Genomic DNA, 17615 nt, shown 5'->3' on the forward strand with positions numbered 1-17615 from the left:
ACTGCTGAGTGGGGAGGTATTTAAGTAAATTAATTTTAAAAAATTTAATATAAAAATAGTTTTCATAGTTTTGTTCATAATAGTTTTAAAATAAAGGTGGCATAAAACTGAACAATTTTGAAATATTTTCTGCTTATTTTTAAGGTTATAAATGAGGTTACTTTTTTGGAGTGCCTATGTGATCATCAAAAAAAAATTACTACTGCTACAGGGTTACAAAGCAGTAACTTGAATATACTGGATATGCATATTGCATCTTAACTGGAAGGACTAGAATGAATATATTATAATTTATTTATACAGGGTGTCTCAAAAATATTGGTACAAACGTTTAGGGGAGGTAAGTAACATCTAAAGGAATGTGAATTGCATAGGAACCTATAACCGGAAACGTCACGGGAAAGTAGTACCAGAGGCACAAGAAGCAGAAATGACACAAGACAGTAATTAGTGGCAAACATATATTTGACATAATATTAACAATGGAGTACAAGATGGATGCATTTCACGATGTTACAACAGATGCTTGAAGGTTCCACCATGAGACGCGATGCATGCATGACACCGACGCAGCATGGATTGGCGTACGCGGTCAAACACACCTGGAGTTTCTTTGACAGTAGCAGCAGTGCAGACGAGTCTCGCCACGAGATCCATTTCCGTCTCCACAGGCGATTCATACACAATAGATTTGAGGGCCCCCCCCCATAGAAAGAAATCAAGGCTTGATAAATCAGGTGAGCTTGGAGGCCAGGCAACAGGTCCACCACGGCCACTCTGTCGACGCCCAAAACGCCTGTTCAAATGGTCATGAACACACCTTCCGTAATGGGCAGGCGCCCCATCGTGTTGAAACCAAACGTTTCGTCTCACATTTGCTGGAACATCGTCAAGTAACCCTGATAGAACTTTTTCAAGAAAGATCCGATATTTAGCGGAGTTCATGCGGGATGGTAACAGGTATGGGCCGACTAAGCAGTCACCGACCATACCTGCCCACACATTTATTGGGAAGCGATGTTGTGCCGCATGAGGGCGCACACCATGTGGGTTGTCGTGAGCCCACACATGAGCATTGTGCTGATTGAATAAGCCTTCCCAAGTGAAATAAGCCTCATCCGTGAACAAAACATAGGCTGGAAAATTCAAGTCTTGAACACTTTCTTGGAGAAACTACTGCGCAAAAGCCACACTTGCAGGATTATCTTGGGGGAGCAGTAACTGAACCCTTTGGAGATGAAAGGGGTATAAGGAATCGTCATGCCAGACACGCTGTACACTGCAACAAGACACTCCTAAGGAAGAGGCAACGGCACGTGTGCTGGTAGTAGGATTAATCTGGATGGCATTCAACACACTTTCTTCCAATGGCAGGAGTTTGCATCGAACGTGGTCTGCCTGCACTACTCTTGTTACCTCTAAATGACCCATAATTGCACAAATTTTGATGCACACATGCAAACAAACGGTGGTCCGGTACATGTCTGTCTGGGAAGTGTTCTCCAAAAATTCGTTGAGCGGTCCGTCCATTGCCTTCTGCTAATCCATACATGTCTGCCAGCTCACAGTTCGTATATCGATGCATGCTCTTCATGCAGAGACTACTGCTTGAATGAGTAAACCAGAAATTTTCCCTCTCGCGAACTAATGTGAACAGCGCTGTCTACCAACTTACGGTGACGTTTCCAGTTATGGGTTCTTATGCGATTCACATTCCTTTAGATGTTGCCTCCCCCAAACATGTGTACCAATATTTTTGAGACACCCTGTATATTGAATACCGATACAGTAAAGCCATTTAAATTCTGTCACATCTGTGGGAATTTCCAAATATAGTTTCCGAGTAAAAATGATTTATTGTAAGTCTTCTGTACAAGTTCTTATTTTTTTATTTAATTTATTTTGTATTATAGGAGCTGACAAATACCCCAATATTTGGTTTTGATCCGCTGCCACCCCATGATGCTATAACAACCTACACTAGGCCACCAAGGTATATTTGATATGTTAGAAAATAATAATGTTGAAATATTTATCTTGAAATGTCTTTGTTGTTAGAACATCATGCATTTTTCCTTTTTTTTTTTTTTTTTTTAGTTGTTGTTTGTTATTTGGTAGGACTAAGGCTGTATTGCTCCAGGATATCCCTGACTTTTTCGCATCCTCCGTATTTGGTGGTCACGGGCTCGAACCCTGATCTAATCAAGAAGCGTGTGCTATGCACTATTGCTCCTGCCTTACCCGGCTATGGAGGCACCTTTTATTTTTTTTTTTTTTTTTTTAGTGGCTAGTGTATATATATTATACACTATACTACACTGCATTGAAATTAGAAGGAATCATTTGTCTGACACAGTATAGTGTATAATATATACAGTTATAATTCCTGCTTACACCCTTTGCATATATATTTTATATTATTTAATGGTTATTCTCTTTAAAAGATTGGTTATTCCCCTAGCCTATACTTGTTTAAATTTTTGTAAGTTCTTTAATAGTTAGGGTATATTGTTTGTGCATTTAATATATCAATAATCACATATCATATATCACTAATTTAATTTGTTTTAAATTTACCAAAGAATATATATATATGGGCACCTCCGTAACCAGGTTGGGAAGGAGCAGCAGTGCGTAGCACATGCTTCTTGATTAGACCGGGGTTTGAGCCCGTCACCACCAAATACGGAGCATGCAGAAAGGTCAGGGAATGACCACCGCATATTCTCGGAGCAATATGGCCTTAGTTGCTAATGCTCCTAAAAACCAAATAACAACAACAACCAAAGAATATGGGTTACTGGAACTTCTGAAATTATCATGCCAGGAGTAGATCCCTCATATCCTCTAAACTAGGCCTGTGGAGAACCAACTGGGACAATCCAGTGTACACTCCTTACCTAATGTGGTGTGATCTGTTAATAGGGAACAAACTATGTGGTTACTGAATGAATGAGGATGGGCTACCATGGATACAGCCAACCAAATTGGATAAATTATAGGATGAAACCTTATTACTGTGGCTGGACAAGCAGTCGAAACTAATATACTGGTTGAAACATTGCCCAAGTCAACAAAGTCCCAGCTGTGCTTCTCAGGAAACCAGAAACCACACACGCACACCTAAATATGCCATTGTTGCAATCAGCAAGATAAATATCTTTAGAAGCTTAACTCAGAGGCAAATGCATAGGATTGCTGGGAGAATGGGTAGTCTACTCAGTAAGCAAGTTAAAACTCCTCCCGATACACTTTCAACAAAAGGGTTGAAATGTTTCAATGTTTCTCCATTGAAAATTCCTGTTAGCAGGAATCTCTGGTAGTTATGCAAACAGGAAAAATTGAAGATCAAGATTAAGCCTAATTATATGCACATGGTGAAAAACAAGAATTTAAAATTAGTGATGTACTCTCTCTCTCTCTCTCTCTCTCTCTCTCTCTCTCTCTCTCTCCCTCCCTTCCTTCCCCTCCCTTCCTTCCTCTCTCCCTCCCTCCCTCCCTTCCAACAACTATTGAAACATGCTGGCTTTACATTTTATGGCAGCACCTCCATTGTTACATTCTCTGGCTTTGTGTTATTGAAGTGTATGGCTGACACATAATTGTTTAAGCTTTCATATTTTTCAATTTACAGTCGAAAATTGTAACTGAGAGTTATCTTAGCCAACAGCAAAGATAACTCCCAAATAAGGAAGATGATAAAAAACATTAAAAATGCTGCAGAGGGTTTTTATTTTAAAAAATTACAAATGTGTTTTTTAATATAAAAAGTGAATTTTTCACAGTTGTGTTCACAATAAATTAAAAATAAAGATTGCATTAAAAAGTGAACAATTTTGAATTATTATTTTTTTATTACTTGGGTAGCTTTTTCTGATTATACATGTGATCCTCAATAAACATTGGCATGACTATTTAAGGGTTAAATAGCAAAGAAGTGTTAGCAGAACTCAGGTGACGTGATATCAGAATAGCAAATATCACATAAACAAAAAAGAATGTTGCACCAGGAATTTGCAGGTGAACAGTTATAGTTTTTATAAATTAATTTATCTGGAATAAAATGATAAGTGTAAGGAAGTAACTTTTAGAACTAGTTTACTTGCCTGGGAAGCATTATCCAATAGAGTTAGGCAGGCAGAACTTAGATCAAAAGTTGGATGATGAAATTAGCACAAGGCCCAGTTTAAGGCTCAAAAAATATGAAATGGAAGATTTCTTTAATATTTCAGCAAGAACTTTTGAAAATTCATGACAAAAAAGGAAAAAAGAATAGTATTGTGTGGAGATTTTAGTAGCAGGGTAGAAAATGATAATTATATCTAGAAATATTTAAAGAAAACTTGGAGAAAGGCAGCCCAACAATAACGTTAAAAGGCTGCTTGAATTTTAGCATTCTTTTACCATTATTGATAATATTATTTTGGGGCCTACTAAAATTCTAGTAGTTTTTTTATGTAATACATTTATTGCTTTTATAGGTCATATTAGGTCATATTTTATAGGTCAAATTAGGTCATAAATATTTTAATAGGCCTACTAAAATTATAGTAAGTTTTTATATGATGTTATTTCTGGCATTTTTAGGCCTCTGGTTGCGTGAATATACTAATCCATATTTGATATGAACCAGAGCTATAATGCTCAGTGCATTCTACGTTAATATCAATATTTGTAAAAAAAATGAGAGAAGTTTACCTCAATATGATACGTAGAACACTTCTGTATGATACTCTCCAGAAATTAAAACGAAAACAATTAAAAAATCGGAAATCTTACATTACAGTACGAAATAATTAACAATAATTAAAAATCAAATGAATACAATTAAAAATAAATTTAACCCAATTAAAAATTAAGTAAAAAATTACTTTTCGAAAAATTTTTTCGTTAAATTGGCCGAAACTTTCCTTGCACTGAAACGCCCATGTTGGAAAGGCCTTATCACCCTGTGGACGGTAATAAATTGACCGAATTTTGTTGCAATTGGAGAAGTGTACCCACTCTTCATCCAATGTTGCTACGAATTTCTACCTTTCAGCTGCCAGATATTTTTTGTAGTTTTCGAGCATTGACCTGCCGCTCTGCAATGTGCCTTGCTCCTAAGTGATGTGCACAGGCCTTGTGCTTCTTCTCCACTTGCAAATTTTCGTTGATTATGTGGCAGATGGTTGACTGGCAGGTTCACACACGTGGTGCTATAGCTCTTTGGGTTTTTGGATTTTCACCGAGAAAGAGGGACTGCACTTTTCGTACTACCTCCCTTGTTTGACTTGGAGCAGGTTGCAGTTTCTTCGATGTTTTCTGCCCACTTGCAGCAGCTTCGCGGAATATTCCTTTTCCATTCAAAACCTTATGGATACCAAACTTCGATACACTAAAATTTTTTGACTTGCACCTATCAATAATTTTTGCATAACTGTACCCTTCTTCGGAAAGCATGGCTATGTAACCTTCCAACCATGTGTCCAATTTTCGAGGCATGTCGACATTAAAACAACTTCTACAACTGATGCACCTGTTCATAAGGTGCATCTGTGCCTGCACATAGATGTGCACAAAGATGTTCATAAGATATACTGTGCCTGCACAAAAAAAAAAAAAGAAATTTACATTGCTACCCTATGTCACAAGCAGCATTAATGTCAAAATCGTTATCAAAAGGCTGAATCAACCCTCCGTATCTGATTGACACTATGTCTCTGATATCCCAACGATATCTGCCTTTGATGTCTTGACAGCACTTCCAATTCATCAAATTTATTTACTATACTTCTAAAATTGGTGTACATGCACCTGTTCTTACTCTTAGTTACCCTGACACAGCCCATGTGTTTACTTGTTCCGTTATGACTCCCAGAAGTCTTGGAAATCTCCCAGCACCTTTCCAGGCTGCTGCTTATTATAATAGAAACAGTGCAAGAATTGCTTTCGCCTCTGCCTGCAGCTAATGTTAATCTTTTAGTCTTTGAATCCCCCAAGCTAGCAGTTTTCCTACCTATCTAACACTGCCTCGATAGCATCAGCAAATATTCTTGCACCATTTCTATTTAGGTATATCCCATCCCTGTAGAAGCAGTCTCTCCTGTTAGCAAGCACAGACCATGCTGAAAAAATTTCTACCCCATGAGCCTTGCAGAATCTCTCCAGGGCCGAATCGATTGACAAAGCTCTCATCATATACTCCCTCCTATCACTTTCAAATTTAACCCTAACTCGCAACTTTTTTTCAACATTGACCTGTACTTGTTAAGTAAATCTGCAGATCTTTTACTCTTAAGGTCATCAGGGCCAACTTCTACAACAATATCACCTTTTGTGCTCTTAAAAGATATCTGCTCTACAAATTGTCATCAACTTTTGTCCCTGGCAGACATACGCTGGTCCTGTTTTGCCTATCCCCTATGCATAATATATTCCCCGTGTCCCTGACAATAGAGTCACTGACAATAACTAGCTCCTATGGGACCTTCTCATTCTGCCTTGGAGATTGCCTCTGTGTTGCCTGATGCACAGGACTGAGCTCTGGCATTGAGTTGGGCAGCTGAGAGCTTGATGGGCCCCTCATATTAATTTCTTCAATGGAATCTGCCCTACACCTGAAACTCTCATAGATGCCCATCAGATTGCTGAGTGTGCACCTAATTTCTTCACACTCTCTGCATCTAGCAGACACAAAGACATCCTCCTTGGTGAGATTATGTCCTGTTCCAAAAATGTTCGCAAACATTTCACATTTCACACATTTTTTTAGACTGTGATGCATTGGAGGATCTCTTCTTTTGGGTTTCCTGCTTCTGCTACTTTGTGCTCATTGCTTTGCTGCTCTAGTCTGGGTCATGATTCCTTTTAAGTACAATTTAATTAACAACAACATTTAATAAGATTAATAAAATTTATTAATTAATTGATAATATTATATTATACCAAGCTAACAGATTTCTAATACAGTGCTACGTATTGCGCAATCTAGTTTTACGTTATACTTAAAGAGCATCCTTGGACTCAAGAGAAATCTCCAAGAACTGAAGATGTGTAGATATATCCCCAATTCACAAAAGGGGATCAAAGGTGACACGAGTAATTACAGACCTGTTAGTTTAACTTCTGTTCTGGGGAAAATAATGGAGTCACTGTTTAAAGAAGCATTGCAGGATCATCTAGACAAGACTTCAGTAATAATTCAGACACAGCATGGGTTTGTTAGGGGAAAGTCTTGTCTGAAAAATTTGATTGTATACTATGTGATTGCAAAGGAACTGAATACAAAAAATAATTTTGATATTATATACTTGGATTTCAGGAAAACTTTTGATACTGTTGTGCATGGAAGCCTACTGTACAAATTGGAGCAGTATGGTATTAAAGGCAAGTTGCTACAATGGATAAAAGGGTGGTTGAGTGGGAGATGACAGAGTGGTAATCAATGGATACTTCTCTTGGTGGACTAATTTTATTAGTGGAGTCCCCCAGAGTTTGGTGTTGGGCCTGCTGTTGTTTTGTATATTTATCAATGATATTGATGAAGGCATATCAGGCTTAATGTCTAAGTTTGCAGTTGATAAAAAGGTTGGCGGGGTTATTAATGACAGCAGTGGCAATGTGCTACTGCAACAGGATCTAGAAAAGTTGGGCAGATGGGCTGAGAAGTGGCAACTGAAGTTTAACATTGACAAATGCAAAGTATATGGATAGAAGTAATCCCAGAGAAATGTACCAACTGTGTGATACTACACTTAGGGTGGTAGAAAATGAAAAAGACCTTGGAATAATTGTGCAATCAGATATGAAATTTTCTGAGCAATGCAGACAGGCTGCCAGAGCAAGTCAAGGGGTATTTCAATGATATACAGGAATTTTGCTAGTAGGGAAAAGGAAGTGATTATCCCTTTGTATAAGGCGATGGTCAGGTCATGCCTTGAGTACTGCATACAGGTCTGGAGGCCTCATTTTAGGAAGGATGTAGATTTGCTTGGTCATGTACAGAGAAGGGTAACAAGATTGGTGAGGGGAACAAAGGGATTCTCTTACCAAGAAAGGCTTAAACTCTGCAAATTGCAGTGTCTGGATACTAAGCACCTGCGAGGTGATCTGATTGAGGTGTATAAGACCTTGAATGCATTGAGCACGCTGAGTTCTGATTTAATTCTTCTGCTTGCTCAGATTACGAACCAAAGGGGGCATAAATTAAAATTGAGGAAAGACAGTTGTAGAATAGATGTGCAGAAATTTTCCTTTAGCCAGTGGGTAGTTGATTGCTGGAACAAACTTCCATCTGTTGTTGTGGAAATTGATAGCTTAAATAAACTCAAGGAGGAACTGGACAAATTTTTAGAGGGAATGGATATGTGAAATTTGTTTTTTTTTGGCTGATGCTGCATAAGCTCATACGCTTTCTTTCTTGCATCACATGCTTCTACTACTACTACCACCACCTTACACTATCAAGTTCAGGATATATGTTATGCTATTCCATATCGATATAATATACTATAACAATGGCTACAGGTTTCGAATGGTACAAGGCTGTATTGGATACTAAGTATTAACTTGAAAAATCCTCTATGTGAATTGAAAATAAAGTAAGGAGCATGACTAGAACTATAAAGCTACTTCTAGAAAATAAATTAATATTAAAATTAAGTCAATAAAATGGCAAAAATATAGCTAAGACATCAGTTTGCCGGAGCTATAAAAGCTTTTATTTTTATATTGTATACTTTTTTTTTTTTTTGAGATTTATACTTTAGAATTCTTAGAGGAAGAACAATGTGTTTTCAGAAAACAGAGAAGCACAATAGATGCCATTTTCTCATTACAACAAATTTTGGAGAAAAGAAGAGAATTCAATCTACCAACATTTCTGCTGTTTATTGATTATGAAAAAGCATATGACAATGTAAACTGGGAAAAACTTTGGCAGATTCTATGTGAAGAAAATATCCCAAACCAACTCCGGAAAGCAATTCAAAGCCTATATGAAAACTCAAGTCTGCATAAAATATTCTAATAGTCAACTATCAGACCCAATTAACACCAATAAAGAAGTCAAACAAGGATGTGGACTATCACCAAATTTATTTATTTTTTTTTACATGAAACCCCCAAACACAAAAGGTATCAAAACCTATAGTACTTAGTACTGTGCATGGGTTGAAAAAGAAGTATGGGGGGAGGGGGATGCCGGAAACTTTGCTCTAGAGACTAAACATGGGTTTCACCACTTCAAGCCTCCAATAAGCAAAGTGGTGGTATTTCACTGGTTGATGAAAGTCATCTACCACTTACATTTTAATATCTACATCAATAAAATTATTAAAGAATGGAAACACAATTAACAACAGAATACAGTTGAACAACAGGAATAAAATCCAAACTATATTATATGCTGATGATCAAGTTATAATTGCAAAATCCAAAGATGAACTACAGATAGCAGCAAACAAACTGAATAAAATAGGTAAAAAGTACGAGATGAAAATCTCCACCTCAAAAACAAAATCAATGGGATTATGTGGAAAAAACATAAAAAGAGTCAAAATTGTTATTGATGACAAAATAATAGAACAAATATCCTGACTTCTCCTATTTGGGAAATTTAATATCAAATGAAGGGAAAGACATACACACTAAACTACAAAAATATAATAAAATGAATGTAACGATTAAACACCACTTTGGAAAACATATGACAACTGAAACAAAATTATGACTGCACAACATCACTTCAAAATCAGCCCTCTTCTGTGAATAAGAAAGATGCACACAAACTAGAAGCAGCACAAATGAGATTTTTAAGACCATTATTAGGCTTTACAAGACTAGACCACCAAAAAAATTTAGATATCCACGAGAAATTAAAAGTAGATAACATAATAAATGACATAAAATGGTATCAGGAAAAATTTATCAGCCACACAGAAAGAATGAATCCAGACCGGATCCCAAAATTAGCCTTTAACTACAAACCCACAGGCAAGAGAGATGTGGGTCGACCAAGACAATGATGGCGAGATCAAGACCACCTCCAAGAGCTACAGCGGAATAAATTTTTATTTTTATGTTTTCACATTTTGATGATGTTACACAATTGTTTCTCTAAGAATATTAATGGTAACTGTATTTAGTAGTCATGTGGGCTCAAACGATAGCCATCTCAACCATATGTACTTTTACACTCCCTCAGTGACTGCTCAACTACATCAGGCAATGGCAGTTGTTTTAGTAGCCAAATCACTATTTGGCTAAATTAAACTTTCTGTCTAATTTACAGCTATTCTTTCTGAACTTAAATACATGCCCTCTAGTCAGCACAACTGGGAAAGAGAAAGATATTCCCAATGTTTAAACCAACCCTTTTAAAGCCTTAAAATCTTCGATCAAATCCTCATGTGGAAGTTTTGTTTCCTAGTTATTTGAGAATAAGGATAGTTATTCTGAAATAACTAGCCACATCACTCTGTAATACCTTTGTAACAATTTCATATGAAATGGGGTTTCCAGACTAGTATACAAGGGAATATGGAATAATTTACCTCTTTATCCCTACTGGCAGAATTTCAGTACACATAGATAGAATCCTTTGTGTTGTTCTAGTAGGCTGTCTACACCGAATGAGCTTCACATCAGGTTATATAATTTTACTTTTAAATCTTTTTCTCTTTATCTACCTTAACTCTGTCACTTAAGCAATAGTTAAGATTGCCATTTATTCAAGTGCAGAATTTCACATTTACTAGTGTTATACTGTACATTCATATTACAACCAGTTTTCAGCCCATCTGAACAAGTTGGATCATTTTGAAGCAAAGTTTAAAATAAGAATGAAACCTATAGAAAACCTCTTAATTTCTATTAGAATATGCATTTGTTTTTACATCAGTTGGTTACTCAAAATTGGTGTGATAGATTACAAATCAGTGATGTATCACATCTCAGTGTTGTATCACACATATTCAGTACTTCCTTTTAATGTATTATTGCTATTTATACATAAGGTAGGCTGCACCCTGTTGTTGCACATGTAAAACCTAGTGATTATTAAGTGTGAAATGTGCTTCATTGTGTCTTGCCCTTCACACCTGCTCATCCACACCTGGAGGCCAAAGTAGTGGTGCACCATTATGCATGAACATTGTGTGTTTATACACTGCCTAGCCACTTTTTTAGGACCATAAACTAGTAGCATGCTGGATTGCCAATGACCTGAATCATTACTCCAAAACAATGAACATGTGGAATGGAATATTGATTACACAAGTAATATTGCAAATTCATTGCTATAACATCATGAAATGAGTATAAGAGAAAGGGGGCACAGACAGAGATCATTATATAATACAAAAATATATAACAAGTAGAATACCCATGGCAGATATTTTGCCAAAACTGTTTCAGAGAAGCAAAGAGTAATATCAAAGTAATTACATAAAACTTCCTTAGCTGCTAGCCAAGGTGTCACTGGGATGGACTCTGGTAAAAATGCAATTTGATAATTTTTTACATAAAAGACCATATCATCCTTTAAAAAATTACAGTTATTCCACAAAACTTACCTCAACCAGGAAACTGCTATGTAAATTGTTCATGTGTGAAAACAGCAACTTTGTTGAAAGTCTGACCCTGAGATTTGTTGAAATTGATGATAAATGCTAAGAAATTGTCTTCTCTTCAAAGTAAATGGCAAGTTAAAAGGAATCAGTTCAAAATCTTGGTTAGTCTTTGAGTTACTCAAGTTCAAAGAGGTTCCGGGCGCCTCCATAGCTAGGTGGGAAGGAGCAGCAGTGCGTAGCACACACTTCTTGATTAGACTGGGGTTCAAGCCCATCACCACCAAATACGGAAGATGCGGAAAGGTCAGGGAATGACCACCGCATATCCCGGAGCAATATGGCCTTAGTTGCTAATGCTCCTAAAAACCAAATAACAAACAACAACAACAAAGAGTTTCCAGATAGAAGGATGGCAGGACATAAGCAAATTATTATATTAAATTATATAAGCATATAACAGATACAGTATTCAGTATTACAGTAGTTTGACCCATCATGGCCACAAGGCCAAGGGTTAATAACACAAAAATAATATTACTCTTATTTAAAATTAATATTAATAACATAAACAGTCATATTAAATAATTTTTAAATATAAATCTATTTGATTTACAGGTCTACATCAGCAGAAGATCAGGGAGTACTGAGCATGTTTTTTCGCTCTCTCCTTCCAAATTTTAATATTGTGAGTTTATATTTTTTTTATTTAATTGAAAATGAGATATTGCTAGTTAAAAAATTAAAAATATTCCTGAATAGTTTTCCATCCCAGTACAACGATGATATTAATATCATCGTTGTATGATATTAATATCATCGTTGCAGGCGTTATAGCTCATCTGTGACTGAATAAATGAGTTTTAACTTAAGGGTTTGAAAGAGGGTGAAAGAAAAACAATTTTTTTTTTTTTTTTTTTTTTTGCATTTTATTAGTATAAACCAGAGCTGTGATGCTCAATACGTTATATGTTGATTGCAATATTTGTAAAAGAATAAGAGAAGTTTACCTCAATATGATACAGAGAACACTTCCATATGATACTCTCTGTGTATCATATTGAGGTAAACTTCTCTTATTCTTTTACAAATATTGCATTTTATTATACTCTGGTTACAATACAATAATGAACCAGGGTGCATATTTTAATACTAATTATGCAAAAGTTGAAATAGTTTCTTAAAATAAACTCTGCATTGAATTTCTTATTTTACTCTTTAGGAACAACTATGTTTGTCTACATAGGAATTGCATCCGGTTGACATAGGTGGACAGTGCAATGTTGAGTCAGTTTGGTGTGACATAATCACTGGGAAAGCAAAAATAAGAGTAGAAGTGTGTTATAGGCCTAATGACTCGAATGAGTACAATGAACAATTGTACAGAGAAATAGAGTGGGCTAGTAAACCAAAATGTCTTATAATGGGGGATTTTAACTTCCCAGATATTGACTGGAACTTGTGGGTTGGTCATTCGCACACTAGCAAGACTTTTGTGGATTTATTGGATGATTGTTTTCTGCAGCAGCATGTTCGAGAGGCAACCAAAGAGGATAATACTCATGAACTAGTTATCAGCAGTGATCATTCGTGTATTAAGAATTTTCAGACAAAGGAACCACTAGGTGGCAGTGATCACAGTGTACTGATGTGGGATTTACTTAAAGATATAATTACCATCAGGGGTAAAGGAAAGGGTTTTTGCTTCGGAAAAGTGACTACAGTGGTCTCGGACAGTTTTTAAGTTCCGTACAGTGGGACCAACTGATGACGTTACCAACAGCAAATTCTAAGTGGGAAGCATTCGAGAAATTAATCGTGGAAGCTACTAGACGTTTCATACCTATTAAGAAAATTGTTCAAGGTTTAGGCCTAAATGGTTCTCAAATGACCTGAGACTCATGGCAGAGAAGAAAAATGCATGGAATGCATATAAATTATCAGGCAACACAGAAGCCTATGGCAGATATAAGCTAGTCTGTAATCAAGTCACAAAGGAGATAAGGCAAGCAAATACAGATACAGTCAGTCCTCGTATAGCACGATAGTTGTGTTCCTAGAAACCCTCGTGCAATATAAACAACAGGCCCTATGGGAAAAATAGGGTTAGGTGCCGACCACCCAAGATTGAACACACATTTATAACCAAAACATTACCAAACACAATAAATAATCATAGTAAAATACTTACATATTTTATTACAACTATTACGTAATAAAATATTGCTAATGCTTTTGCTTCCATCGTAAGCAAACTTGTTTTTTGTTTGATTTTCTATCCAAACAGATAACAGCCGTTCCATCTCTTCCAATTCTTTGTGTCTTGATCTAATGGATTTTAATTACACTTTGAGTTGTTTCTGCTATGAAAGTTGTTTTTATTTTCTCTGCATTCTTTGTAATTCTCGGCGTTGCCTCATTTAGGTCTGTAGCATGTGCAATATCACATGGTCTTTCATTTCGCTGAAAGCGTTTCACAACTTCATATTTTTTCTCTATCGACAGAGGCAGACTGGCCATAAGCCTTGCCGGGGAAACCCCGGTGGGCCAGAGGCCGGTGTAATTTTGGCCATAAACCATAGTATGAAGCCACTATAAATTTTCCCGGGTAAGAATTTTTGACCCAGTCCGCCTCTGTTTATCGATATTGCTTTTCTTTTTCTCTCTGAATCTGTAGTGTCTTCACCAGGACGCTTCCTTTTTACAAAACGAGGAGGCACGCTTGATACACATAAGCAACGTTGTGCGTGTGTAGTGACTGAATAAACAACACCGTAAAGGCAGAGATACACTATTAACACCTCACATTTTACTAAAGCACATTTCTAAGGGTTACTACCATAAAACAATAAAAACAATTTACAGTTGCCTTTCTGCTAGTGCAATCTGTTATAAACTGGTAGTAAACTCGATCTAATTGCATTTGCGATTATACCGATTGCTGGAATTGTGTTGTTTTTTACGTTATTATGGCGAAATGTTTTTCCCCTTCACTGATATATAAAAAACAAATACATTTTCACTGATATATAAAATAACGTAATATACCGATTGCTGGAATTGTGTTGTTTTTTACGTTATTATGGCGAAATGTTTTTCCCCTTCACTGATATATAAAAAACAAATACCCCTTCACTGATATATAAAAAACAAATACATTTTCAGAATCTTCTCTTCATTCCTATCGTGTTGCGTTCGGTTGGGGTGATTCTGCATTCGACTGCCATTTCTTGTAAAGACAAAGGCGAATCGTGCATAAGCGAATTCGGTTCGTGTTATATAAGATATCATTCCCCTATTTATAAATCGTGTATGATCGAATTCGTGTAGTGTAAACACATGTTATACGAGGACTGACTGTAATGAGAAATCTTTGACAAAGGATGCTAAGAAGAAAAACAGCAAGGATTTCTTTACTTATATAAACTCTAAAAGGAAGGGGATGATTCAGATTGATCCACTGGATGTCAATGGTTCAACTGTTGATGATCCTGCTCAGGTGGCTAGCAAACTAAATGAGTATTTTTGCATCTACATTCAAACATGAGGAGTTATTAAGGAAGGATAATGCCAGAAGGTTATCAAATTGTAGCAGGGTGCTTAATGATTTTGTAATAACTGAGAGCAAAGTTGAGGAGAAATTGTTGAAGTTTAACATAAGAAAGGCGCCTGGGGTGGATGGGATCTATCCAGTTATATTAAAGGAGGCAGCAAAGGAACTAAGCGGGCACCTCCGTAGCCAGGTGGGAAGGAGCAGCAGTGCGTAGCACACGCTTCTTGATTAGACCGGGGTTCGAGCCCGTCACCACCAAATACGGAGGATGTGGAAAGGTCAGGGAATGACCACCGCATATCCCGGAGCAATATGGCCTTAGTTGCTAATGTTCCTAAAAACCAAATAACAAACAAACAAAGGAACTAAGCAAACCCTTCACCATAATTATGAGATCATCTTTGGACTCAGGATAAGTCCCCACAGACTGGAGATGTGCAAATGTATCCCCAATTCATAAAGGGGGTTCGAAGCGTGACACGACTTAATTACACACCAGTTAGTTTAACTTCTGTTCCAGGTGAAATAATGGAGTCACTGGATAAAGATGCATTGCAGGATCATCTAGACAAGACTGCAGCAATAATTTAGAGACAGCATGGGTTGTTAAGGGAAAGTCTTGTCTGACAAATTTGATTGGATACTACGATGTAGTTACAAAGGAGCTGGAGGCAAAAAATAATTTTGATACCATATACTTGGATTTCGGGAAAACTTTTGATACTGTTGCGCAAGGAAGACTACCATACAAATTGGAGCAGAATGGTATTAAGGCTAAGTTGCTACAATGGATAAAAGGGTGGTTGAGTGGGAGAAGACAGAGGGTGGTAATCAATGTCTGCTGTTCTTCGTGGACTAATGTTATTAGTGGAGTTCCCACAGGGTTCGGTGTTGGATCCAATGTTGTTTTGTATATTTATCAATGATATTGATGAAGGTATATCAGGCTTAGTGTCGAAGTTTGCAGATGATACAAAGGTTGGCAGGGTTGTTAAGGACAGTAATGGCAGTGTGCTACTGCAACAGGATCTAGAAAATTTGGGCAGATGGGCTGAGAAGTGGCAACTGAAGTTTAACTTTGACAAATGCAAAGTACTGTATATGGTTAGTAGTAACCCCAGAGGAACGTACCAACTGTGTGGTACTACACTTAGGGTGGTAGAAAATGAAAAATACCTGGGAGTAATTGTGCAGTCACATTTAAAATTTTTTGAGCAATGCAGACAGGCTGCAAGAGCAGGTCATGGAGTTTTGTCAGTGATATACAGGAATTTTGCTAGCAGGAAAAAGGAGGTGATTATCCCTTTGTATAAGGCAATGGTCAGGCCACGCCTTGAGTACCGCATACATGTCTGGAAGCCTCATTTTAGGAAGGATGTAGATTTGCTTGAGCGTGTACAGAGAAGGGCAACAAGATTTGTGAGGGGAATGAAGGGATCCTATTACCAAGAGAGGCTTAAGTTCTGCAAATTGCAGTGGCTGGAGACTAAGCATCTGTGAATTGATCTGATTGAGGTGCAGAATGGGTTGAGCGATGAATCCTGATGGGATTCTTCCACTTGCTCAAATTACGAACATAAGGGGCATAAATTCAAATTGAGGAAAGACAGTTGTAGAATAGATGTGCAGAAATTTGCCTTTAGCCAAAAGAGGAAAAAAAAAAAAAAAAAAAGGTAAACTGCAGCCATTATCAATTCATGTTGAGGGAAATGGACCATAATCTGCCACGCTGCTCCAGTGCGGGTTGGCAGATCGACTGTATTTAGCAGTTAGGGGCTTGATTGTTTGTTTATTTTTGTTTTTAGGAGCATTAGCAACTAAGGCCATATTGCTCCAGAGATATGCGGTGGTCATTCCCTGACCTTTCTGCATCCTCCGTATTTGGTGGTCACGGGCTCGAACCCCAGTCTAATCAAGAAACGTGAGCTACGCACCACTGCTGCTCCTGCCCACCTGGCTATGGAAGCGGCCCAGTGGCTTGAACCCCCAGTCTACTCAAGGAGCGTGTGCTACTGCACTCCCGCTCCTGACCACTAGGCTACGGAGGCCTTTAGCCAGCTGTTGATTAATTGCTGGAACAAACTTCCATCTGCCGTTGTGGAAGTTGATAGCTTAAATAAATTCAAGGAGGAACTGGACAAACATTTAGAGGGAATGGTTATGTGAATTTTTTTTTTTTTTTTTGGCTGATGCTACATAAGCTCATACGCTTTCTTCTTTGCATCACATGCCTCTATTACTATAGTCAACTGGTCACAGCAGTGCCTTTCCATTGAGTTTTTATTGGATAAGGAATATTTTTAATTCAGTGTTATCTGATTAAAAAATAATATTAGTATTAGTTATTTTGGTTAATTATGTATGGGCATATGTAGTGATTTCTAAGGAGACTAAGCCAAAGCACTGTCACTGGAAGGACACACCATCCTCCAGAGAGTCTAGGGAAAAACATAATGCAGATAGCATTATTTTCAGAAACTATTTCAGTACTTCAATTAATTACACTACCCAAC

At 37.2% G+C, this 17615-nt stretch overlaps 1 protein-coding gene across 2 annotated transcripts in view; it reads left to right on the forward strand.

Annotated features, from left to right (window-relative positions):
- The window catches only part of Nulp1 (Nuclear localized protein 1), a 231935-nt gene that overhangs the window by 204101 nt on the left and 10219 nt on the right, over positions 1–17615 (forward strand). Inside the window, exons 13-14 of one of the 2 annotated variants that reach the window (XM_090377505.1) lie at positions 1914–1993; positions 12168–12237. In XM_090377505.1, coding sequence (XP_090233631.1) covers positions 1914–1993; positions 12168–12237 — 150 coding nt within the window. The remainder of the gene's footprint in view (positions 1–1913; positions 1994–12167; positions 12238–17615) is intronic. The other variant, XM_090377506.1, reaches the window with a different exon arrangement.

Source organism: Mastigoproctus giganteus, chromosome 7, assembly GCF_048544385.1.
Source record: "Mastigoproctus giganteus isolate SK-2022 chromosome 7, ASM4854438v1, whole genome shotgun sequence".
NCBI lineage: Eukaryota > Metazoa > Arthropoda > Arachnida > Uropygi > Thelyphonidae > Mastigoproctus > Mastigoproctus giganteus.